The sequence below is a fragment of the Numida meleagris genome, chromosome 1 (assembly GCF_002078875.1).
Source record: "Numida meleagris isolate 19003 breed g44 Domestic line chromosome 1, NumMel1.0, whole genome shotgun sequence".
Taxonomy (NCBI): Eukaryota; Metazoa; Chordata; class Aves; order Galliformes; family Numididae; genus Numida; species Numida meleagris.
The window spans coordinates 20,514,276-20,541,459 of NC_034409.1; the positions used below are offsets into that span (position 1 = coordinate 20,514,276).

Genomic DNA, 27,184 nt, shown 5'->3' on the forward strand with positions numbered 1-27,184 from the left:
ACCTTTCTTTTTGCCAAGAGGATCCAGATTAATCCAGATTGGTTAACCTCTAACAGTACAAGTACTAAATTTTCAGTAATACGTAACTGAAAGAGTAACACTGAAGTAGGATTGTGGAAACATACAATAAGGAAACTCCTGGTCGGTCATGCAAATACAGCATGGGCATTTTTTGAGTTTGTACAGTGAAATACTCTAGCCCTTGGTGACCTCTCAGAGATAAGGTGAAGCTACAGAAACTCAGCTAGGACTGATGTAACAGGACAAATTTAGCCTGCTCTGAGTACAACACAAGTTATTATCATAGCAGCTCCAGTGAATTCAGCAGCGGTCAATTTAGGAACTGTGATTTAGGAATGCGTGATATCAACCTTTTTTTGAGATATCATCATTACAACTTACATTTTTACCCTAATCACTGAGTTCAAAGTATGGCACCTCTCTTCTACCCTGCCCTTCTCAGTATTGACCAGTATCGCTTGACTTTGTAGTTGGACCGCGGAAAAATTTTTGTGGAAAAACGCATCCTTTTGCTAAGAGGGCATGACATGAATTCAAGTAGACAGAAGTAATAACTGCAGGCAGCAAATTCAAAATCCATTAGAATAAGATTTTTTAAAATGCGTTTGTCACCTTAAACCAGACAGACTCACATCAAGTCTTCTGCCATAGAGCAGGAACAGGAATAAGCACCTGGATGCTTATGAGAAATCCATGGCTTGGCCATGCATATGGACCTTATGCACAGTTGAACTACCAATAATATGAGAAGATTCAGATAAACCCCTTCTGCTTGAGAATCTTTTGTTAAGAACGAGATTCAATATCAATTCCAACTGTGGGTTTAAACTTGCAATTAATAGCCCTTGAACAAAAATTCAGCGTCACAAACTTAGCTTCAAATCTCCTGTTTTTACTTGTCCTTCCTTAAATCCTGAACTTTGAGTTAATATTTCTGCGTGGCACAATCCCAAAAATCAATGGTGCATTTCCAGTGGAGGTTACTGAATCAGCGCATTTTAAATCATTGGTGTCTTAAAAATGTGAAAGTTATTTTTCCCATAAAAATAGTGATTCAGCCCTGTTACACAAATTATTTTGCAATACTGCTAAGTTTTATGCTTTAACATGTGTATAGTGTAAGTGAATTACAGTTACAGCAGAAAATATCAGTTTCTAAATGCATGAATTTTGTCCTTTTGAACTGTTGGCAATAATAGTTTTTTAACTAAGTTCTGCAACAACTACATTAAATTTATCAGATGTGTCTTAAATGTATGTTAAATATTTTATATCAGAGAGGAAAATGAAATTAATATGTAATCTGGCCAAACCAACACTTCCACTTGCATCCTTGAATCTATTTTATATATACTCATGAAAGGTATTAGCTATGCAGCCTTCTTATGCCTTTACTTCTTTTTGATCAGGTGAATCTTTTAACCAAGTGAAAACCGGACATTTAAAGCTGTTGTCCTTCGGAAGTCCTTAATTTGAGACAGAAATTCACGTGCGTGAAATAAGAAAGCTAAAAAAGCTATCATTTTATTTTGAAGCAGTTGTGATTTCACAGTTCATACCGCTCACAGTGTTTGTCAGTGCGGTAAGCTCTGTTGATGGGCCTGAAGTTTGGTGTCTCTTTTGCAGTGCCTGTTATTTACTCTTGTAAATAAATAGATGATATCACACACAGCAGAAGTATGTTGTTTGGTACACTTCTGCTTCCCCCTTTGATTCAAAGCAATACATCCTCTTTGCTCTCGTAATGGTGCATGGTCTGATTTAGCTCCGGAGTGATGAGAACGCACCAAAGGGGATTCCACCAAAGGGGATTCTTGCTCTTGCATACAGCTTAATTCAACATGTGTTTGTTCAGCAAAAACAGAATCAGCTACTAGAGAAATAGCAGTTATTTCATAGAAAAGGAGGGCTCAAAGAGAACACAGCTCAACCAGATGAACCTCTGCAACACAAAGAGCCCACTTCATTGCTAAAAATAGCAGCCAGAAAGAGGAAGAGAAATGCAGAACAGGGGCAATGAGACATTAGCAGTATAGTTGCTAAGAGAAGATCACACTTCTGGGAGATAACATTTTCCCTACTGGAAAGCTAGGAGGTGAAGAAAGTGAAATAAAGGGGGGAACACTGTCTTTTTTTGGTTGTAGCAGCCATGTGATGCACCAAGCCATAAGCGGATAGAGGACTGTGCCCACGAGGTCAACTGCCTTCCCCCCTGCAATACTTCTTCTTGGCCCTTGTGAATTCTTTGGCCAATGTAGAACAGCATGAACCTGATGGAGACTTGGTGGAGGCAAGCGAGCCACTGACCGCCAGTGCAGCCTCCCCCCTGCTGCATGGCCCACGGTGAGCCCTCCCTATCCTCTCCTGGGAATGCAATGCTCAAGGAAGGGCTGGCCTACACACATCTGCTCATCAGCATTTCTGATCTGCAGCCCTCTGGCTATTCTACAGCAGAATAACTGAAAAAAAAACAAACCCAAACCACCCAACCACCAAAAAACACAAAACAGAGAGAAGCCCCCAGAATAAGTTTTCAACAGAACACGCTGTTTTGGCTTATAGCTCTGTACAGAAATTTTAGCATAAAATCATCAGAACTATTCTCTATTATCTCCAGAAGCAAAGAATTCTGCATTTAATTTGTCAGAACCGCCAGCTTCCAGTGTCTTCCTGTTAGAAGCTGTGAATCAAAAGCAGCATGGAAGCAATGCCAGGTTTTAGAGCAACATCTCTGAACATGGTTTTACATTTTCGTTCTGTGCAAAGCCTCTTGCTTTGGCAGACAGTCAATGGCTTCAGCTGACATTTCTCAATGCAAAAGGTGCAAGTTAATGAGACTGGATAAAAGGAAAACCACATCGTCACAACGCTTATTCATAGAGCGGGGATAGGATTTCTATTTATTCCAACCCCATAAATCCCTGACTGTGTCATATAAATGTGTGTGTGTGGGAGGGCAAGCCTCTGATCCTCTCCTCTGCGTTTTATACACTTTGCATCTCACAAGTCACTGTCGCTGTCAGCGTCTCTTCCTTTGCACTAGCTCTATAATGAGAGAACAAGTTGGCACCAGCTAGCTCTGAAGACCCTTAGGGACTAAAGAAAATGGGCTAGCCTGGCATGAAATGCTATCTTCCCAAATTTGTACATCACCACTGCACAAGACAGGGTGCAGAGAAGAAACAAAGTGGAAGCTGTCTTCATTCCATGCTTTGGGATCTGAGCTGTCTCAACTTATTTTTTCTCTCATGTATGAGAGCCCTCATGTGACAGCATTGTCCCCAGAAGCCTGCTTCTCCTTTACAATTTAGAATGGCACATGTACAGCTAAGGAGATCACCCTGGAATACTGATCGTGTGTGCATGAAGAAAGAGCTTCACCGTACTGAATCATAGCTGAAGACATAATAGTAGAGAAAGTGAAAAGAGGAAGGAAGGAAGGGAGGAACAGAGGAAGGGGGGAAGGAAAACACTTGGTCTGGTCCTCTACTGTCAGCCACAAAGATGTGGGGAGGATGGAAGACTGGGAACCCAGACCTGGAGACTGAACACCTCTCAGCATTAAGAAAGCAAAGCAGGCTGAGGATACTGTCTCTTCTCACTGGTCTACTCCGCTTCTTCAGAGTGGAGGTGATTACTGCCTCAGCAGTTACCTCAGCAATCAGTGCAACTAAACTGAACGGGGACCTGGCTTGCTGCACTTCATCATCCTTTGTATGAAATTAAATGTTTTATAGAGCGAATACCAGCAGGACTATTGGAAGAACATCTATAGCTGTGGAGGTATTGGAAGAACATTCAAGGATGCTGGATGAAGTCTCAACAGGAAGCATCCAGGAGGAAAGAGTAAAAGGTAAATGGCAAGAAATTCTGCCTGTTCTGCTCTCCTGGTCAACACTCAACACTAATGAAATGGAAGTCTGCACACTTCTGTTAAATAGCAGTAATACATGTCAAGCTATCAACTGCAAGTCATCTAGAAAAATGCATGTTCCTGGTATATTATTTCCAATCTGTCTGATTGCCGAGCTGTTGGAACCCACGAAATCTAAGATCCCTAAATTTGTGTAAAGGAATGAAACTATTAGGTGAAGCAATAGCTTCTACAATCAGTGCCAGACAGAAAAGCATATCAAATGGTCTCATGGAAGGAATAAGGATCTCAACAATTATCATTCCATAAATCTAACACCCAACTCATGTACAGTAATGAATATAAGGATAAAAATAAGAGAAGCAGAACACCTGAAATGTAAAAGAAACCACATGACAAGGAATATTAATTTACAAGTTCAGTACAGAAAGGACATTGAGGTGTTGGAGCAGGTCCAAAGAAGGGCAACAAGGCTGGTGAAGGGCTTGGAGAATATGCCCTACGAGAAGCAACTAAAGAAACTGGGGCTGTTTAGTCTGGGGAAGAAAAGACTGAGGGGAGACCTTATTGCTCTCTTCAAATACCTGGAAGATGATTGCAGTAAGAGGGGGCTTGGTCTCTTCTCACAGGTGACAGGTGACAGGACAAGGGGAAATGGCCTCAAGTTGCGCCAGGGGAGGTTTAGGTTGGATATCAGGAAAAACTTCTTTACAGAAAGGGTTGTTAAGCACTGGAACAGGGTCCCCAGGGAGGTGGTTGAGTCACCTTCCCTGAATGTGTTTAAAAACCGTTTGGATGTGGTGCTCAGGGACATGATTTAGCGGTGGGTTGTTAGAGCAGTATGGTTAGGTTGCGGTTGGACTTGATGATCTTGAAGGTCCTTTCCAACCTGAGCAATTCTATGATTCTATGATTCTAAATATTTCCATTAATATCAGAGTGCATTTTATGGATATTGCATGTCAAGAAATTTAGAAATAAAGGGAATTGGTCTAGAGAGAATACCCACACAGGAAGGTTTTACCTTTAAAAGATGGGTTCCAAGCTAACACCTCATCTCTCACAATGAGAAGTCCAACATATTGTAGCAGACAGCAGCATTAGATTTAACTTCATGTAACATGCATTACCGCATATGTAACTGCATTAGTAACATGAAAGAGAGGTATCATTAGAAACTAAGTCCTGACAGCAGCTTATGGTGGACTGCAACCCTTGAAACAAAGGAGTGATAGAAAACACTGAATTTTAAGAGATCGTATGTATGTATGGAAGTAACAAAACCAGCTAACATTCTGGAAAAAAACAAGTGAACATAGCTGGTAAAATATCACCTGCCACGGGAGAGAGACACAAACTATGAATGTACAGATATGAGTCTGCAAGGCAACATAGTTGTAAGAAATGCAACACAGAAATTATATCATATCTATTATATCATTGAGTAGAAGAGCAGGTCTCTCCTGTGGTTCATCTATAATGGTACATTCAGTTCTTAATCCAGTAAGTGGAAGAAGTTTTGAGAGGAAAGTATGAAAGGGAAGAAGGAAGGAAAACCTTTTAAAAAAAGTTGAAACATTTTGGCTGCAGATGTAATGGCATTAACAAACAAAATATCCAGGAAATGTTTGCTAAGAGCACTTTCTATTAAACTGGGATATAATCTCGTACTAATTATAATTAAAGCTCCGTTATTTCAGGCTTTTATAACTAGGATGAAGAAAACCACTGCAAGTGTACAGAGAGTAACACAAAACAAATAAGCCCTATATAGTCTGGTGAAGAATATAAGGCAGTGGAAACAAGAATGAGTCACCTGGGAAGTATACAGGGATGCTGTTCGAACATGCAGAGATGGGATTAGGAAAGCCAAGGCACAGATGGAACTGAACTTGGTGAGGGATGTTAAAAACAACAAGGTTCTAGAGGTACATTGATAAGAAGAAACAGGCCAAAGAAAGCATACCACCTCAGATAAATGAGAAAGGAGAACTGGCTACAACAGATATAGAGAATATTGAGGTGCTCAGTGAGTTCTTTACCTTGGTCTTCACTGGCAGCCAGGATTCTCATATTTCTCACATCCCTGGACCTCACATCCCTAAACCTGTTGGTGGGAACTGGGGGAGCAAATTCCTCCCTGCTGTGAGGGCAGAGCAAGCCTGAGACTGCCTCATGAGCCTGAACACGTACAAGTCTATGGAGCTGGATGACATGCATCCCAGGGTCCTAAAGGAGCTGGTTGATGTGGTTGCTGAACCGCTCTCCATTGTATTTGAAAAGTCATGCCTGTCAGGCGAAGTCCCTGATGACTGGAAAAAGGGAAACATCACTCCCATTTATAAGAAACGGAGGAAAGAGGACCGGGGGAACTACAGGCCGGTAAGCCTCACCTCTGTGCCTGGGAAGATCATGGAACAGATCCTCCTTGAAGACATGCTAAGGCACATGAAGGACAAACAGGTGATTCAAGAGAGCCAGCATGGCTTTACCAAGGGAAAGTCATGCCTGACCAATCAACTGGTGGCCTTCTATGATGGAGTGATGGCATTGGTGGACAAAGGGAAGGCAACTGATGTCATCTACCTGGACATGTGCAAGGCCTTTGGACATGGTCTCTCACCATATCCTTATCTCTAAATTGGAGAGATGGATTTGAAGGGTGGACTATTCTGTGGATAAGGAATTAGTTGGAAGGCCACAGCCAGAGGGCTGTGGTGAATGATTCTGTGTCCAGGTGGAGGCCAGTGACGAGCGGTGTCCCCCAGGGGTCTGTCTTGGGATGATCAGAGGGCTGGAGCTCCTCTCTTATGAAGATAGGCTGAAGGAGCTGGGCTTGTTCAGTCTGGAGAAGAGAAGGCTGCAGGGAAAGCTCATTACAGCCTTCCAATATTTAAAGGGAGTTTATAAACAGGAGGAAGATAAACTTTTTACACAGGTAGACAGTGATAGGACAAGGCGGAATGGTTTTAAATAAAAGAGGGAAGATTTAGAGTAGATGTTGGGAATGTTTTTCACTGAGAGGGTGGTGAGGTACTGGAACAGGTTGCTCAGAGAGGTTGTGGATGCCCCCTCCTTGGAGGTGTTCTAGCCCAGTTGGAGGGGCCCCTGGGCAACCTGATCTAGTACTTGATCAGTTGGCAAGCCTGCCTGTGGCAGTGGGGTTGAAACTTAATGATCGTTGAGGTCCCTTCCAACTCACACCATTCTATGATTCTACTATCTAGCTCCATATACACTCAATAAACAGAACCAAGAAAACAGCATCACCAACTCTGTGTAGGTTTGACATGTAATCATTTTGGGAGGTGGGAAGCCCCAAGATACTTACTTTCCCCAGGGACATCTTGCTGATTATCCTCTGGCTGCTGGGAAATTCCCATTTTTGACAAGATGAGTGTGGCACCATCTCGGACCTTTGAAGATACAAACAGAGTTGTTATACAAAAGAATAAAGCAGGGCTGGACTTCTTTCTGAGCAGCTAAGCTGTGGTTTCTGTAATCTTTTGCTAGAAATCTGGACCTCTGATGAATGCTGCCCTTCAAAGGGTTATTGGGCAACTGGGTCAGCCGTTCAGAGTAGACTGCCCTCCATCTTGTTGCATAACAGATTGCATAAACACCCCCTCAGATTACTCAGAATGCTAGAAGCACATCCAAGACTTCAGTGGTTCACCAGTCCAGAGTGAAGACCCTTTGTATAAAAATAGATTTTATTGTGAAGAATCAGATCTGTCTCTTTTCTGAGAGAAAACTAACTTCTAGCTTTCCTAAACAGGATACCTGCTGTTACAAGAGGACAAATAAAATACAAAGGAAAGATAAGTGGATTGCAAGTGTTAGTGTACAGAGTACAAAACCTAACAGACTGTATAGAACGTCAACATCTGCTCTCTTGACTAGGCTGTTGAACAAAACAGATAAACCCCAAATCTATTTATCAGCAGAGCAAGACAAAGGATAATTCTCAGGGGTAGGAAGCTGTAGAGGAAAGAAAATATGAATATGAGACCCAGCAAAGGCACAGGGAGCTTTTGAATGTTGAAAGGAGAATTTAGAATTGCACACTGCAGTGAGGAAAGCAAAGTGTTGGTATTTAGATAATAAGTTTTTGGTAAGATGCTTAGGCAATATGTCTAGACCTAGTCTTTCATGCTCCCAAGTTTTTACTGTCTAGACTCAGAGGTAGTTTTTCTTTTGATTCTTTACATAGAACAGAAGTTCCTCTACAAACAAATAAAGATTTTATTTATTACTAGAGAACAGTTAACAGATGTGAACAACTGCTTTGAAACACCCCCTTACATTATAATGCATCAGTGTGTTGATACGTTTCCATCTGCCATCTCTTTGGGATGTTAAATCCAAGTCTGAGAGGATCTGTGCAGTAGAACCTGGACGCCACTCTAAGGTGTAATTAAAATGAGAAAAAAAACTGTTTTAACCACATGCAAATATAACTACTCCAAGAACGTTTAAATTTAGAGAACCACTGATTCACTGTGGAATATTAAAAGAAGTAATTTGACACGTCATGATGTGTGTTATTTATCGCTTTCTAGTTTGGACTTCATTAGAGAAGTTTGCACAAATTATTCCCAACCATGCACATAATTTCTGATTATTTTCATGGAAAGTCAAATTCCTCTGCATAGAATACCACTAATATATATAATAAGAACAACTATCAGTCCAAAATATAGGAGTAAGACTTTCTATGGATTGAAAAAACCACTCTCAAGTTAATTTACCAGTATTTTCTGAAGAGTAAAAATTGCATCCTCTACTCTCAAATTAAGGCAGTAATGAGGATATTGCAAAACTTCTTAAACAGAAGCTTAAATAGAGCTTCTGCTATGAGATTATTAGGCCTTTTAGGTCACACTTTTTTTTTTCAGAAGAGAAGAGCAATTCTGAAAGCCTTCGAAGAGGATGATTTTCACAGGTTGGGTGGCTCATCATCTTTTAAAAGTGCAATTCCTCCAAGTTATAATTTTTTTGAACAATCATAAGATCAAAATTGGTACCAGTTTCTGAAACTGCATCATTACTTTTCCATCAGTTAATTGTCCATGCTGTCATTATCACATTAATTAGTACCTGCGATACTGTCAGACATGAATACATTTGTGCTAACAGTCATTAACAGGCTCTTTGCACACTAATGACAGTAGACAAAAACTTTAAGCGTCAGGAAAAAGAACTCTATAAGAAAGCATTAATTTTTAATGCATATTAAGACTGTGATAAAATGCGGTATATTTGCATCCAGCTGAACATAAATTCAACTTTGTCTTCATGTTGCTTTTGACGGAATTTTTGACAATGTGGAAAAGTCAAAATTACAAAGCACATTTCATCAACTCAGTATAGGATCACAAGCAGCAACCTACCAAGAGCTACACTGTCAGCTTTTGGCCACTGGGAACATGGCAGATTTCGATAGACTTGGTCTATTATCTTTTCCTTTACTTGCGATATAGTATCACAGTTCAGCACTTTCACAGGTGTAGAATCAGTTCCTCCATCTTGTACATACACATTTACTGTCTGTGAAAGAAAGAATGTATATGGCTATTAAGACAAACCAGTACTTAAATCACCTGTAAATCTGGTTTTCTAGATAGTTTAAATGCAAACAATATTTTAAATTCATTGTTCAATGATTCTTGCACAATAGCACATATTTGCAATGAGACTATAGATTGTTGAGATCCTTCACTATTATGCAGTCAAGCAGCTCCTTTAAAACTCCAGCTAATTCTTCCCATTATGATAAAATAGAAAAGCTGCAGAATAGATTTGCTTACGTGCACTATGATACCATTATCAAATCCTGGGAAATTATTAAATTGTTAAACAAAGGGGAGGCAGAAGAACAAAGCAGCTTTAGCACTGGCTAGTTACATGCTTCTCTTGTAGGCTGATAACTTGGGACACAAGAAGCACAAGTAACACAGTGCCTAAACTTAATGAGTTACCAACAACCATCTGAGCTGCACTTCTTTGAACTCCTGGAATATAGCCCACTTTTGTCTTCCTTTATACTATCTTCACAGATCTGTTTTTAATTCTCAAGCTGAGCAGGCTAAGACAGTGCATATAGGATCTAACATGGCTCAGCTGATGAGCAGTGACTTGTCCGTCTCCCATAAATTTATCTCCTGTGACCAGCTGCTCACTAGACGTATATAAATACACAGACACACATATATGTATATATAAAAGCCATGTACAACAGCTCTGATGTTCCAAGACTTTATTTATTGCTTACTATCGTCACAATAATGATAATAGCTCCAGGAAGTATACCTAAGTAGTTTATAATAGTTCTAAAATATTACTGTTTTCTGGTAGTACTGACATGTTTTTTTTATGTTAAAGTGAATCTCTTGAAAGCCTGTAATTTGATAAATCTCAGGGGATTTTTTTCAGAAGTATCTTCATTATATATGTCAGTTTCAACACAGATAGAAGCAAATGAGAAAATGATGGCCAGTAAACTTCTGTGGGAGGAAAAACTACCCAAAACAAACAGACGTTGTAACAAACCTCTTTCTTTCACTAGCTGAATCAGTACAACATCATGTTTTTGTGGACCTTTTGCTGGTCAAGAAGCTTTGCAGGCCAGGCATGCCACAAGACCAGCCAGCGATCCTAAGCATCTCATATGGTCCTGCCAACCATGACACCTAAGTTTATCACTGTGAACCTCAGAAATGAACTTGCATGGTTGGTATTTTTATACAGCTAAGAAAAACTATGCCATACGGCAGTGAAATTAAACATGATTGCACTGTCCCTTGGCAGAACTCTCTAACTAATCATGAGATTTCACCTTCCTTTTCCTATTAGCTTTATGGTAATTAGACATGATTTGCTGCTGGTTCAGTATGCAGCATGTCAGTGTAACCAGTGATGCAAAACAGACTCAGCTTTTAAATAAGAACAATCAGAGCGCAGACAACTGCTCTGTACCGTACTCTCCCACCACATCTCACTTTCCAGCAAAGTGAACTAATTAACTCATGCTTTAACTGACCTTGGTGGATGAGTGCTCCCTAACTGTTCACTGTTACCACAACATCGTCATCATCATGCCAAAGATCCCAATAATTTAAAGCAACGCTTCACAGTCTTTTGTCATACATATATCTGTATATATCTCATTGTCTTACATGCATGCACACACATACAAGATAATTGTTTTAGGTGACATTTGTGAATCTGGACCAAATACCGCTACTATAAGATGTTATAATGTTTAACATCTAAATATGCTTGTTCTGCCCGCATCTGATCACATACACAAATTTTCTGCTCTTGCACTGCATTAATTTAGCTTAATTATAGGCATCAGATTTTTATGAAAAGAAACAGACTGAATAAAAAACAGTTGCCATGAAGTCTTACATGATGCATAGTGCAAATACGTTTTCTTCACCATACACAAGAGAAAATGGAAACAGCACTGCCACTTAGTGCAGTTCTATGAGTGATACTTTCAGCTCAGATATCAAGACAAAAACACAGCTAATTCCCAAAATAACAACTGAACTTAAAATATTCATTCTTGGTCAGCACGCCCTTTTCCTGCAGGCAGTCTAGGTAACAGTCGAGTGACTCTGTGAGTGAAAGTCCTACAGCAATCTCCTCACATCAGCCCTCCCATCAGCATCCCTTCAGAATACGCACGCAGACTTAATAAAGCTTTTTGTTAAGTTTCTCTTTCGACACTGCAGATATGTCACTGCGTCCTTCTCAGTTGGAGACAACGACAAATGACTACTAACATGTCAATAAAAGGGGAATCAGAGATGAAAAAAAATTCTTCTGACAAGAAGAAATCGAAAGGGAGAGAAACAACCTGAAGTTTGAGCACAATGTTAGTGAAAGAATTTAACAAAAATCAATCACAAGTTAATTTAGATGGAAAATGGGAAGGAGACAAACACCACAGCCACTCTTCAGGCAGACCTTATAAACTATGGAAGGGATTAACTGAAGTGAATTCCACAGTGGTAGGACTGGAATTTAATGCTTAGAAAATACATTATAACTCTCTTTTCCTGCTTGGAGACTTGCTTTGGTCAGACAATCTACAGTATTGCCCCGATCAGAATTTCTGTGCAGATCACAGTAGTTTAGAAAGTATACATGCTCTTAACACTACAGGTCTTCATTATAACAGGAAAGTACTTTTATAACATATTAATCATGCTCTGCTTACCAACTGTGTATACTCTACATCATCTCCTAGTAAGCCAGTGTCATTCAGTGTATACTTAGCTTTCTTCAGTACAGCATCTACTGGACCTTTTTCTACCTGGTGTTTGATGGCTTTGAACAACTTGTAAAGAGGCTCTCCAGCATTGTCCTGTTAAAAGGAAATAAAACGAAATAAAGCAAAAATCAAAAATATACTCAATGCAGCATGTTTAAGTATTACTGATGAAAAAACCCCAAAGGCAACAGACTTCAGCTCTTACCTTGAGGTACTGATATAAACAAATAGACATCCAGTTAGACAACATTCTCTCAACAACTGTTTCAGATCTAAAAAAAATACAATGCCAAGTAAGTTAACGGCACTTAATGACAAAGTTTTAAAGAAAAACGTTGCTTGAAATATAATATCTTTGCATGCTTAACTGTGGGCACTCTCCTAATGCAGTGATTTCCCTACAGAGTCTTGAGAGCATGTACTTGCTTTATGATAAGTGCTTTGTATTGCTCATCATTCCCGAGTACCTTCAGCTCATTACTAAAAAGCACAGTCTTTATGTGAAATCTTAAACTGTGTCTACACTGTAAGAAGAGCTAAAAAATTAACCCAGAAGTGCACATACTGGGAAAGCAACCCTACAGATTACAAAGCACATGTGCACAGCAAGGCCTTTTGCAATGGATTTGAGATAACAGGAGGGTTAAAAACATTAGTATAAGCCTTCACTGAGTACATAATGAAAGCTGATTATGTATGCTCATTACAGAGATGACGTGTGGTATAAATGCTAGATAATTTGGAAAAAAATTAGATTAAAAAGTAAATGAAATGTTCATTACTGTATTTTGAAGTAAGGTAGATGCTTCAGTAATCTTGATACAGATTCTATGTCACAGCAATTTGAATAAGGAAACCTGCTGCCAACAGTCCGGCTTTTGCCTTGCACATCTATTTCTGGTGAAGCTGTCTTCCTAATATACTTGGGTGAGGGTGTTTGTGACTTCCACAGACAGCTGGTGTTTTAATACAGGCATGTTGCAAAAGAAGTAAATTTTCAGGAAAATAGAGAACTACAGAATAACATAACAATCATTCAAACCTTCTCAGCATCAGCTTTGGGTTTTTGGCCACCACATACTGCTCCATCAGTTCTAAGAACAGCGTCCTCATGATGTCAGTATAGTATTCTAGTTTTCCATGTAAAGCAACCGTCAGTAAAGATGCAAAATACACTTTAGCTCGAGCAGAGAACTCCTTTTGGTTTTCCAGCGTGTGAATAAACTGCAACAGAAAACAAATGGAAAATCAAGTCCGTTGACATTGTTGTGAAGAACCTCAACACTTGTCTGCATTAAGAAGATGAGCAATATTATTTTAACAGTAGCCTAAACACAGCACAGAAAAGTTTTCAGAAGTTTGAAAAAAATATTTGTAAGAATATGTTACCTATCATTTAGTTTTAGATACACAGTCTACTGGACTAATGCAAGGAATGCCAATATATTTTAACTGAAGCCTTATGCAACAAGGATGCTGTAAAAGTTAAAAAAAAAAAAGAAAAAAAAAAGAATGTGTTCTGCGACAATTTTTTTAGAAAGGAAAATCAACTCTCCTCTTTCCCAAATTCCCAGTCCTTTCACATCATATTATAAAGCCACTAATCTAAGTAAGTGCACCTGGGAATGCACTCTATTCTGCCAGAAACTGTAATGTTACCATTAACTAGCTCAACACTGGAGCCTCATTTAAGCACAAGAAATAGGTAGAAGCCTAAATCTATATTTAGGTGTCTGACAATCAGCTCAATTTTTCAGAGTGAGCAATTAGATATCTTTTTGGAGGAGCTGAGTACTCATCAATCATTTTCATGAATAGGCACTTGTTTCTGGTTGGAGGAGCCTATATCTTGGACTGTCTAGGAGAGAAATCCAGCTGACAGCTTCCAGCAGGTAACTGGTAACCACAGCACCTAGCTGAACCAGAACGGAATGAGCATTCCCTTGGCCACATTTCTTAAAAAGATAAACATACACTAACATGGAACAGCAGCTTTAATGGCAGATCAGGTAATATCTGTTTTCCTGCAGCCATTGTAATGATGACTAAGGCTGTACTACATGCCTTGGTTGTTTCTACAGAAATATAAGCATGCCTGCCTGCAATTCCAGGAAGCTTTGGCTGCAGAGACACAGATGTGGCTTTGTTTACTATGGAACCAGAACCTTAAGAAAATGGCTCATTTTTATTGACTTCGATTCACTTGTACTTGCAAACATACTGTGTTGAATGCTAAGGTACGCCAAGCTAAGAGACAAAGTGAATCTACTTCAATACTTACATTAATGAGAAATGATTTGCTATTGAGGAGGTTAGAGAACTGGTTCAGAGCCTGCTCCACAGTCTGCCGCCGAGCCTCTGGAATATCCAGCTTCCCTGTAATCATCACGTCTTTCTCCCCATCTTTGGAGGGCAAGAAGAAGACTCTGTCTGTGTACGTTTTGTAGTCCAGTACTGGGATTCCAGCTTCATTTACATCATTTGTCTGATCCTCCATCTCTATCATTAGATCTAGAACACAGTTGAACAGTTGATTTAAAAAAAAACTGCATCTTTTTTTTTGGTAGCACAATCTCCTTGGGTACCATGCAATGTAGAAGAAGTAACTCATCACTGAAAACTCTATCTCAACTCTCATTTTCTCTTGTTATTTTTGCCAGTTATCCTGTTAACTATGACCACAGCTAATCCTCTAGTGACATGCGCATCTGTCTCTAGCACAGATGGTTTCCTTGTTTACATCTATTGAAAGAGAGCCCTAATGGATGTCTGAGTGAGTTCATACATATGAACCTAGGATTGTAGCAAAGAGCAAAAGACAGACACAGCAATACTGTTTTCTCAGTTTTTTCAAAGTATGTTCTATTTCCTCTGAATCCATGCAGTAATAAAAGTTATTCCTAAAAACACATAGCAATGCAGGAAAGTACGGTTTAAAGCGTAAAGAACACTAATTTAATTGGGAGGAAGGGAATAGCAGGAAGGAAGAAGGTTAGAAGTCACACTGAAATTAATGGAGACATTTCTGTGGGACTCAGAAGCTTTAAATTTCATAAAAGGGACAACAACTAGGGAATAATATTTCGGAAGGCCTATTTTAGCTGAAGGATTTCCAATTACCCAGTATTGTTGATTGACTAGAATATCATGTTAATTAATATAGTGACCTCGTGTCTCTGCAATTTTATTGCTCATATGCATTCATTTACCCCTTCATTTTAGAGCACTCAGCAAACCCTAAGAGAGAAAGTGTCTAGTGGTTTCCAGCTCTGTGGTATTTGTACTTCCTCCCTGATGACTCTTTCCTTGGCTATTATTGGTCCTACATATTTCAGACTGTCTGTACTTCATGCTGCTGTCATTATAGCTTTACACTGTGGATCCAGAACGTGTTTTGACTTCAGTGTTTCATTTTACTGTCAGCCAAGGTGGATGCAGTTTGGAAACAGGATTGCTCCTTGCATGTGCTTTCTGTCTCCCCAGTGTTTGTGTTTAATGGAGCAGAGAGGAAACCATCAACCCACCAAACACCAGGAGTCTGTAGCACCCTCCAGGGAGAATCAGCAAGAGAAAGGCACCTTCTCCTTTCAGAAATGAGTATGAGGTTGCACTGGGAAGGCAGTGAGAGGGAGAGCTGTTAACCTTGATTGACCCTTTCACATTTCAAAATGCAGTTTGAAATGAAGCTCCTCTAGGAACAGTTTTTGATTCAAAGATTTGCTTCTGGGTTGTGTCTAGAAAATGGAAAGAGTTAACATTCCAGAAAAAGAAAGCTGATAGAAGGAAAGAACACTCTGTCTCCAAAATTTCTGGAAAACAAGACTTGGAGAGGCTTCAAGCATGGCAGAAGACATTGAGATACCCAAGCTCTTAACATTAGTTTCAAACTCTAACCTCAAATTGGTGCTTAATTCAATCCTTGTTGTTAGCTGCTGTCAACATGAAATAATATACTTCTCTCTAGAATAAAACCTGTGGCTTTTTTAGTAGGGATTATTTCAAAACGACCCAACAGCAAGCCTAATTAGATAATGAGGTGACATTTCATGGTAATCATTTAGGCCAATATTTGCAATGTTTGCATTCAGATGCTTAATTTAAGCATTGCAATGAGTGGTTCAACATGTAGAAATGCCGAGACTATACACCTCCTGCTGCCCTCCCTGGGATGATGCCTCTACATTTACACAGAACAATTAGCTAGCTTCTCAAATCAAGCATAGGGTCTTACCATGATAAACTGTACAACATGCTTATTTCCTTCCTGCCTGCTTGCCAATTATGCCTTTGCAGACTGCTACAAATATGTTTTGCAGCTCTGAAAATCATTTTTCATGTACATACTTGGCACATATTGCCATTGTGCTAAATACTAAGTGTATCCACTCACATTAATAATGCAGGTGTATAAATAACTATAAATAAACCCAATCTCAACTATCTTTATTTCGTAATAGAAAACTCTGTGCTTCCTTTAGACTAAAACTGTGCATTTCCTTTAAGAACCTCAACTCCATATTTTACTTAATTTATGACTTTCAGATGTAATAGCAAAATGTTTGCTGTGTGTCAATATCTGTAATCAAGACTACCAACATCTACTTTGAATTATTTGTTCTCAGGAGACAGTTTTATCAAGATAGCATCATTGGTCTTCTCATTGCTCAAGAGGACTCACAGCAGTGCAAATATCTGTCATACCTGTGAATTCCTTCTTGCACCGATCTCTGACACTCTCCTCCAGGCCTTCAAGCTGTGATTTAATTTTTTCGTACTCTCGTTCTGCTTGCTGGCTCTTGCGTCTTTATGGAATAGAAATAAGATTTTTAAAAGTTACAAATTGTAAAAGCAAATAATTTGCAACAGGGGATGGTTGGAGGACCACTCTTGGCTTAGATTTCCTTCTGAACACTAGTGACAGAAAGAATGGAGAAGGAGAACAGCATCAGTAGCCCAAATCTTCATTTACTGCTGATTACCCTGGCACCACCACAGGCCTGCTACTTGAAAGCAGTCCAATAAGGACTAGCTACAAATATTTGTACATACAAATCCTACATATTCAGTACAGAAATTTAATTCGTATGTACCAAACAAAGACTACTTGCAGCATGTTCTACACTAGCTATGAGGTATCCAGGGTGTGCATCAAGGAGTAAACTGAGGAGGCTACACAACATCAGTGCTGCTGATACACACCATTAGAGTGAAATCCACCTCCACCTAAGGTCTGTGCATGAGGTCAGTATATTACTAACCTCAAAATTGTGCTAAGTAGGTCTCAAGCGAAGTACAGACATTGTTCTGGCCCTCTGTGAAGTGTGAACTTCATCATTAATCACAAAATTTGTGTGTGGGTAACACTTATCTCAGCTTGAAAGACCAAAATGACCACTTAGCCGAATACATCCAGCTTGGAGCAACAGTGCTGACTGAGGCAGCATGAATGTGGATGGATATGTATGCAGAATAAGTTATATCCTTCAGGAGAGGCACTTAAGCTGCCATTTCAAGAATGTTATGTGTGCCACTTTGTCTGAAATTGTGCACTAGGCAAACCTGGGACCAATTGTTGTGCTTATGTATAAAGGACAGACTGTGCTGACTGACACCAGAGAATTTAGTGTGTGTGAGAGGAATAAATTGGTGCTCAGACATATTTCCAGTTGTAACTGCTTTTCTTAACTCTACAGCTCTTAAAATGTATAAAGATATTTTCTTGGTTGAGCTCAGAACAATCAGGTATTACCTTCTAAGATTTAGGACAACAAAAAAACATAAATTAAAGGAAATTCTTACCTGTAACAGATGATAGAAATGATGATGATTGCTATCATAGGAATAAGTACCAGTGGCAAAATAAGATTCAGTGGGATGTCACTCACACGTGTATCATATTCCACCCTTCCGAGGACCCACTCACGGAGTCCAAATTTCACCTAATTAGATAAGCACAGACATTTGCCTCAAGAACTGCAAATGGACAGTGGCTCATTTCTCAGTTGTGCTCTAAATTCTTAGTAATTCTTACTAAGTGAATTTCTAGCTCAATCTGTCAAACAAAAGAAACATTTCTGAATATTTTATACAGAATTTAGGTCACTCGCACTTTACACTATGAAATAATTCTACTTTGCTTTGCAGAGTAAGACAAATTCCCAGCTTGCCTAGCTAGAATTTTACACTCCCATGTAAAGAATGTACAGCTCGGTAGCTTGGGAACACTCTTTACATGTGGCATCTTCTAGACAGTAGGCAGAAGCTGGAGGAAGAAAGAATTGCAAGGAGTTTCTTTACAGTACACATTATATTGAAAAGGTAACCTACAATGAATTCTGGAAGGTTATTGATCATATCCCTCTTCTGCCTTTTCTTTGGTTGAGGCTGTACTTCAGGTGGCTCACAATATAAGTCCGTTTCGGTCAGTGTTTTTATGTTGCAAGGCTCATCACCTACAAAAGCCTGGGCCTCATCTATTGTCATGGCTTTGTTCAGGTTACTGCCCTAGACAGAAAATAAAAGGGTAAGTCATTAAGGCAAAGTCTTGGGAGACGAGAAATTCTGAGTTTATAGTTTCTATTTGGGTCATTTTGAGCAGTAGGTGTGATTCGTACTGTGGTGTACAGAAGAGCAGAGTGGAGGGAAATTGTGTGATTCCTTCTCCTTTCCTTCTTGATGCAAGAAGAAAAGTTCCCTCTAGTTCTTGGGAGCTCTCTGGGAGAAGATATTTCCAAAGGCCAGACTCAACAGGAGTAGGGTCCTGGGGAAACCCAAAGTATGGCAAAAAGGAGCAAACACCTTTGAGAAGAGCAGGGGAGGGAAAGGAGAGACAATATTTATCATCTAGCAGGGGTAAGGCATTCTAGAATTTTAAATATGACACCGAACAGCTGTTCATTATAGGTTAAGGGTTTGTGAAAGAAAGGAAAAATCCCATACAATCCCATCAAGGACAAAATGTGTAACAGTCATCTCTTAATAGATTTACCTTTGCATTTATAAGTTTGTTGACTTGCTTTTTGATGCCATCTGTGAAATTTTCAAAGGTCGGGTCTGCAACATATGTAAATGAATGGCTCTCATTTTTTACAACCAACTGATAATGGTCCATTAGAATAATAGTGGTAATGTTGTAGTTTTCTGGATCTTCCAGTATTGGTAGTGAAGAAAAAACCACTGTGGTTTCATTAAGTCTCGTAACACAATTTCCAACAAACTATAAGAAACAAGACAAGGAGAACATGAATGTATTGGAGTTTGCTTCTTACACATAGATGTTGATAACTTCACACTGTAGAATTAAAAACACTGGAGTTGTATCCTCTTCATACAGCAAAAATTACACAGTACATGGTACTTTCTAAAAAGAAAAGAAAAAAAAATCCTGATGGGAGCAAATTGCTGATTCATTATGTTCTAGCAGCTGCCCCCAGAAAAAAAAAGTGCCCCAGCTCACTTTCCATCGCCGCCAAATTCTGTGACTCTGAATCACACTGGGCTGATATCATTAAATTGCTTTAAGATTAAAAGGTTAACATGGGAAGTTTAATCCAGATCATCTTCTGGACCATTAAGTGTCTCAAACCATTTTTTTTTACTGACACTGTAGAATAACTTGCTGAAATTTAAGACAATTACAAAGTGAATTTCTGAATAAAATTTACTAATTGTCACTGATCTGTGCAAGGTAACAACTCTACTGATCTGCCCCTCACCTCATTCCCAGTTACATACATGTTCTTATCCTACAAACTCCTTCAGCCATTCAGTTACACAAACCACAGCCAACAACACTAACACGCACAGCCAACAGCACTAACTCGAACCCTCAGAACTTCCTCTATTAACACCTCAGTTTCTCACTTAGAGAAATCAAATGCCATTTGATAGCTTCTCCCCTAGATATTGATATTGCTACAGAAACGGAAGCAAAACAAAAGATTAAAAAAGATTTAAAAAAAAAGAGCATGAAGTGTATGTAATGTAGACTTAAGCTAAAAAGTTGAGGAGATGCTGAGCATACATGAGGAGGGGCAGAAAGACACAGGTAACTAATGACAAGAATGCTAAATAGTTTCGGATTGTCCCGGGATTTAAGGTAAGCAAGATAATTATACCTTGCAGTTTATTGACTGTGAAATGCATGCAGTTTTCCCCTTAAAATTCTTAAAGGACAGGACCTAAAATCCAGCTGGCTTTGGCATTCTCTAAAAGTTGAACCACACATAAAAAACTAGAAATGGAGATTAGCAACTCTATAATTATTTTTGAAATTGAGCCACATAACAGTCTTAAATTGAAAAGCTAGCCTTAAAAAAAGCCTTAAAACACATTCTTACTGGAAGATTGCTTTTTAAGCTCTCAATCTGTGCACTAAATTGCAATCTTCATGAGAAGAGTGGGAAATTGAGACCTATAGATAATGTCAGTTCTTAACATTACATGCAAGAAATGTTTGTTTTCTTTTTTAACTTTATTTATTTTTCATGTCTTTTTTTTTGGGGGGGGGGAGCATGCTATAAATGGAATATGCTAGAAGCGAGAAAGAGAAGATTTTTTTTGTTGAACTGTGAGAAAATAAAAGGCACTGACTGTGCAAAGCCAAGAACGCAATATTGTAGGAATTTCAGACAAATTGCTCAAGTTTGCAAGGGAGAAGAAAGGCAAAGACAAATTTTGAAATATATCCAGTTTACCATTCAAAGCTTAGTTCTTCTATCCTTATTTATTTTGAATGAAAACAACTTTAAAGCAGAAAATTACAAAGTACAAGTAAATGTAAGTCAAGATGGCAGGAGTGGGCTTTTCTTAGACTGAGATCCAGAACAGTCCCAAACAGTCCCTGTTCAAACATCACTCCACCTCAAGCCCAGTGAATTCAAGTGGGAAAACTCAAATGCATTTTTTTAAGATTGGATAGATTATATGTTACACATCCAGTGTGATGCCTTGTGGGGAAAAAAAAAAGAAAATTACCGTTTTGGAATTCAGTTTGCTTGCTTCTGGACGCTCCGCGTGTACCATCAGTGAGAAACTCTGGATGAGTTCAAACCCACTTCCAGTTACTGTAATATTTCTCCCTCCACTGAAAGACAAAATTAATAAAGAAGTAATTGGCAAAATACTACAGCTATAGATTGATTTATCCTGCAGCACTACTACTTCCACTGAAAACAGTTATGTAATGGCTATATGGCACGTAGATATTTTACACAAAGAATTTCTGTTAAAGCTACTGATGACAACAGCATTTAGAAACAGCGATGTCAACTTCAAACTACTTTTAAAGTAGCAGAATAGAAAAGTGCAAGTCATTTTGTCAGTAGCTTTTCACTGATGCCTATTTTTGTGTGCTTTACTTCTGCAATGTTTTTGTTAAAATCAGTCCACCTACCACACACAGAGATAAAGGTGAGTTTATTTTCCACAGATCTGCAGGGAACTGGCTTCCCTATTCCTTTTCATTTGCAACATATTCTTTAGAAGAGAATGCATTCATATTAGAAAAAGAATGCATGCAAGTGGCCAGTGGGAATTGAAGTCTTCTAAGTAACACAGATTGAGAAGGATAGCAATCCTCAGAGCAATCCATTAAAATATGGTTCAGTTCATAAGGAGGAAAAAAAAGTCTTTTTAAAACCCTGGAGTAAATCACTAGTGATCTACCAAAGAACCCTGGAGGTCCCCAAACCACCCAAACAAAAATCAAAAGCAAGCATTAAAAACACATCAAGTTTTACATAAGCAATTACTCCATACACAAGAAGGCAGGTACCAATTTCTCTAAGAGAAGTCACGGCCAATTTTCTTTTTATCATCCTGTTTTGAATGTCATGGTCTTACACTTCTTTTTCCTGAAAGGAAGTGTAAACATCTCGACTCCTCTCCCTGTCAACTGTGCCCAATAGGCAGAATGGTCAGAGTACTAGGGAACAGCAGAGACCAGCATGAGGAAAGGTCACGGCTTGTCCCTGAACCGGTTGCAGGTCTCAAAACCAGAGGTATTACAAGAGGATATTTAAATAGATTATTTCCCATCTTGCTACAAGCAGAAGAGCGGCATACTTTTTATAGGTTTCACAATTGTTACTACGTCAGCATTCTTCCAGAAGGAACGTTGTTTTGAATGAACAGCTACCAGCTGTCATGTTAAGTGACTATCAATATAGGACAAACCACTCCTTTTAAAAGCCTCACAAAATCCTGATCTGGATTTCCTAAAGATATCATTTTCCTCACAGGACTAAAATATGATAAGCCATAACATTCCTCTGTTTCCAGCTTACTAATTAAAAGCTGAACAGAAGAACAGCTGGAAACCTTTTGGTTAGAAACCTTTTATATCACTTTCAGATGATGATCTTTTGTTTAGAGACTTGAAGCAATACGAACACCATGTTGCATGACTTCTGGCTGAAATGCTTCAAATCTCTCTCTGAGATACATGTTTATTTAAAAGAAGCTCACTAACTTTTCTGGTTTCAGTATTTAGCTTTGAAGAGGTTAAAATTTGGAGGTAAACAACATACTTTCAACATCAGCTGTGGTTAAGAATATTCACAAACTTTATGTATGTAAGTTTGAGACTATTTTAGTTTTTATTTCAAATAGTTCTATATGGAGGAAAAGCTATAACATATATTAAACCAATTGTAAATGAAGTTATGAAAAACATTTCATTACCTGCTGAAGCTATTTACTGGCTTGAACCTGGTGACAGTGGGATTCTCACTGTATGAAAACTGCACTGGTACAACAATTTTTGTTTCCCCATAGTGCATTGTGACTCCAACAGCTTCAACCTTGCTATTACGTCCTGTAACGCAAACGATCTCATCTCCAAATTCAGTGCTAAATTGCAGAAGATAAAGAAAAGGCAACATCTTCAGTTACTGTGATCTCTTTTCTTTACTATAGTACCTCATAATAACAACAACAAAAAGCTCTATTTTTGGGAGGCATTGAGTAATTACACGACTAGGCAACATTTTCTCTAGATCATTCAGAGTTTTTAACCAGGTATAAAAAGGAATAGCGTACAAACACAATGTGATGTCAGCACACTTCATCTCACTCCATTTCTGGGAGGAGAGAAGGGTAGCAATTACTAAAAGGGTCATGAATTGAGAGGAACAAGTCAGGGTGCACAAGAGGATTAAAAGTGTGCATGTATATGGAACCACTCAGGACATGCTGAGTGAGAGCATGGCCAGATTTGGAGCAGTCAGTCAAGCAGAGTGAGCTGAAACTGGAAAATTCTTTGCATAACTGAATTCTTTAACTTTGGTGATTTTTGCAGCTGCCTCTTCCAGCTGAAGTCTCGAGTGAGTTTCTGTCTAAACATTACGTGCAGAACCACATTGCACAGCATGAGTCACTAAGAGGTAGACAATAGATTTGCGTAATTTCTAAAGGCCAGAAAAGGTTGGTGCTTTGTTGGGATACAACTCTGTATTGTTAGTTACCCAGGGTACGTACACATTGCAAGGCTGGCTACCGAGAAAAACACGAACATCCTTCTTGGAACCAGTAGCCAGGTTCATACCAGTGATGGTAAGTGTGGTTCCACCTGCTTGTGGACCACTTTGAGGTCTTATTCCAGTAGGGTGAGGGTCCTGCAAAGAGAAAGTGATCGAACTACTTAAGAAAATTAAAATAAAATTTACACCAGTATTAATTGGTATAATATATAATAGTAGTTTAACATTATTATCTGAAAAATAAGAAGATAAAAATAATGAAGGACAAGTCTTCTCAAATAAAAGTCTATCATTACTCATGGCGAGTGAAGGAAGAAGTAGCGTGATGTGAATGTACAGAAGTTTTCTTCATACTTTACTTTATAAGGCTTTATACGAACTTAAATTTCCTACTTGCACTGTGTAGAGTTAACTGCCATTACATTTGTGTGTGCCTCGTGTTGAATTTCCTGTTTTCATACTTAAGATTTCTCTCTTCCCTATGGCTCACTCTACCTTCACCTTTCCTTACCCTTTCCCACATTCTTCATCAATGACAGGAGAGACAGAACAAGTTTTTCAGAACTGATACTAAGCAAAAAGTATATTAAGATCCCATTTATCTTATAGGACTTTTAATTGTAGTAAAAGAGTACTATCTCTTTCTTGACCAATGAGCTTGCTGAGAAAAAAAAAATTAGAAAACACTAAATTTTTCTTTATACTCCTAGAAGCTTAGAAAGGATTTCTTAAAATCAGTTGAAACAAGCTTCAAATTGTCATAAAATTTTTCAGAAATTAAAATTTCTCAAGTTCACTCCTTTTGTTCTCAATTCATTCTTTGTTTCTGTGACTGCATTCCCAGAGATATGACAAATACTATAAATTAACAGTGAAGGCTTTTCATGAGACACGCAATTTAATTACTTCATCACTAAGCAGTCCCTGCTCCCAGTTGAGAAAATCACTGCTATTCAGGACAACTTTGTTGCTACTGAGTTAAGAGTGTGAGTGAAGCCATGTAAGTGACTTGAGATCACCCAGCCTGGCTTCAGCATGCGCTGCTGGCCAACTTGCTAAAATGAGTGGATGATGGTGAAGTCGAGGCTAGGGGCTATGTTCCGTGTAGCACATACAAGACGGTCAACAGTGAGAGGATCTGGAAGGTCACACTGATGGTTGGACTTGGTGATCGTGAAGGTCTTTTCCAAACTAGATGATTCTATGATTCAATGAATAAAGCAAGAGCAAAGACATTTGAGGACTTCCCTTGCTGATTAGGGTTTACCTGATCACCATCGCATTGCATAGATGCCCACTCAGTGGATTGGCCATGCTCAGAGGAGGAAAGGCCAGGCTCAGAAACAGTTTCGCTGACTAGTCACATAGCAAAAAGCTTTCCCTTGTGTTATTTTGCTCACGGACAGACTGCCATCTCTGTGTCAGCTTGCAGCTACAAACACAATGGTTTGTGAATGGCTGGTAGAAGAGGGAACGATGAGCTGGAGTTTGGCTGAAAGCTCAGGGAGCCATTGATAGGTTTTTAACAAATAGCAGGAATTTGTAAAAATGCATTCAGTTGACCTTGTGGTTACTTGACAAATTTGTTTTATTGAGGCACTGATATTATAGAAACATAGAGAACTTGTACTTGCTGCGCTTGTTATATACTTTCGTGTCTGAGCAACTTCCCTCTGAAGGAATGCATCACGGTTCAGCACACTTCACAAATCCACAATGACAACTGTAATTTGCTCTCAAGTCATTGAGCTTTAGGAATATGCTTTAACACTAATTGGGTGTCAATTGCTTTTCTTCCCTAAGAGAAATCTGTTTGTAAACCCTTCACTTCTCAAGACGTATGATGCTACAGCACATGACTGCTCTCATGAACTAACCTCTGATTTCTTTTTAATTTAATACATCACTTGAGTTACAACATTTTATGTAAGGATTTGACAAAGTAATTTTTAAGCATAGTTTAAATAAAAGGGAACACTGATTCAACATAATAGAGTTGACTAAAACTGCTTACTTAGATCTATACAACCCTCTCTGTGCATACTCTTCTTTAGACTTAATTGCTTGCTGATTTAACCTAAATTGAAATTACACAAGGGTAAATAGAAGATTTGAGTAGGTCAGTTTTAAAAGTCACATCTGAAGCTTAAATTAACATGTCTAGATCTGCTCTTCCCCCAAAAAAAGCTCATTTGTGCTTTTTGAAACACAATCTTGTTGATTAAAAATACTACAGTCAAGCACAGTGGACCACTATGTCATATCCAGTAAAAATCCACAGCAACAGATAGATAGATGTTGAAGGGACAGCTTCCAGAAGTCAGTATTCCTCAAGAACTACTAAAAAATTAGTGGACAAATTCTTTACCCCTCGATCACAGAAATAAACTATTTAAATTGTGTAGTCTTTTTTTCTAAATTCTACCTGCCAAGCTTTTATACAAAGATGTTAAATAATTACACCATTAAAGCTCACTTGGGGTATCTGATCCGTAACTTTGGCAGTGCAATGGTTGGTTCAGTTGCTAATAATCAATCAGGAAATACCAAGCAAGTCATGAACTCCAAGCAGAATCACTGAGAACCAGTTTCTGTGGGACCTTTTATTGGCAGCCTACATTTGCCTCTCTATGAAGAACACAACAGCAATGTGGAAGTGAAACAAGTACCTGTTCCATTTTCCCCAGAATTTGCTTTTTTTATTAGAAAGACACTGGCTCTCCTAACAGTTAAAAACCTAAAGGGAGACGGAGCCAGGCTTTTTGCAGTGGTGCCCAGGGACAATTCCAAGAGGCAAAAGAAATCTGCTCTGGGTGTTCCTACTTGAGGAAGAGATGCACCACTTGACTTCCAGAGGTCCCCGCCAACCCCATCCATTCCATGATTCTGTGTCATTTTGTGAAAACCCAGCAATGCCAAAAAAGAGAACATGCTACCCACACCTCGCCCCACTTCCACAACACAGCCGCAACACAGAACCAGCACATCTCAGCTTCATTTCAGGTTAATGACAAGCAGAGCAGCAAGAATTGCTATGGTAGCTACCGCAGGTAGTGTCCGAGGAAGTGGAGTAGTTACATTTAACCCTTATTTTATTTTTAATCTCTGGCTTTGCAGCAATCCCTCAATGGGCTATTTTAAAACAGCTTAATTCAAAGTATTCATATTTAACCTATTTAAACCAATTTTGAAAATACCAAGAGCACTCCAGGGACCAAATAACATGGTCATCTCGTAAAGATGATCTAATAAGGAGAAGCTGAACCAGACTCTGTGTGCAGAGGAATTTTTCTGGATGACTACTAAAACAAAGCATCATAAAGTAACAGCTTGTTACCATAAACTTGTCAGGAAAATGATTTTAGTAATTCTAATTTGCTGTTTTCTGTTTCACAGTGTTTTCCTTTCCCTTTCCCTTTCCCTTTCCCTTTCCCTTTCCCTTTCCCCTTCCCTTTCCCCTTCCCTTTCCCCTTCCCTTTCCCTTTCCCCTCTCCTCTCCTCTCCTCTCCTCTCCTCTCCTCTCCT

General features: G+C 38.9%; 1 protein-coding gene across 4 annotated transcripts in view; it reads right to left on the reverse strand.

Moving 5' to 3' along the window:
- PLXNB2 (plexin B2) overlaps window positions 1-27,184 on the reverse strand; it is a 253,074-nt gene that overhangs the window by 10,562 nt on the left and 215,328 nt on the right. For all 4 annotated transcript variants that reach the window (XM_021384759.1, XM_021384760.1, XM_021384762.1 and 1 more), the window contains 14 exons: window positions 23,658-23,794; window positions 22,863-23,030; window positions 21,156-21,264; window positions 19,168-19,395; window positions 18,507-18,683; window positions 17,979-18,118; window positions 16,881-16,981; window positions 14,461-14,690; window positions 13,222-13,403; window positions 12,385-12,451; window positions 12,126-12,272; window positions 9,289-9,445; window positions 8,201-8,301; window positions 7,227-7,311 (listed from right to left, as the gene is read on the reverse strand). In XM_021384759.1, the coding sequence (XP_021240434.1) occupies window positions 7,227-7,311; window positions 8,201-8,301; window positions 9,289-9,445; window positions 12,126-12,272; window positions 12,385-12,451; window positions 13,222-13,403; window positions 14,461-14,690; window positions 16,881-16,981; window positions 17,979-18,118; window positions 18,507-18,683; window positions 19,168-19,395; window positions 21,156-21,264; window positions 22,863-23,030; window positions 23,658-23,794 (2,029 nt within the window). The remainder of the gene's footprint in view (window positions 1-7,226; window positions 7,312-8,200; window positions 8,302-9,288; window positions 9,446-12,125; window positions 12,273-12,384; window positions 12,452-13,221; window positions 13,404-14,460; window positions 14,691-16,880; window positions 16,982-17,978; window positions 18,119-18,506; window positions 18,684-19,167; window positions 19,396-21,155; window positions 21,265-22,862; window positions 23,031-23,657; window positions 23,795-27,184) is intronic.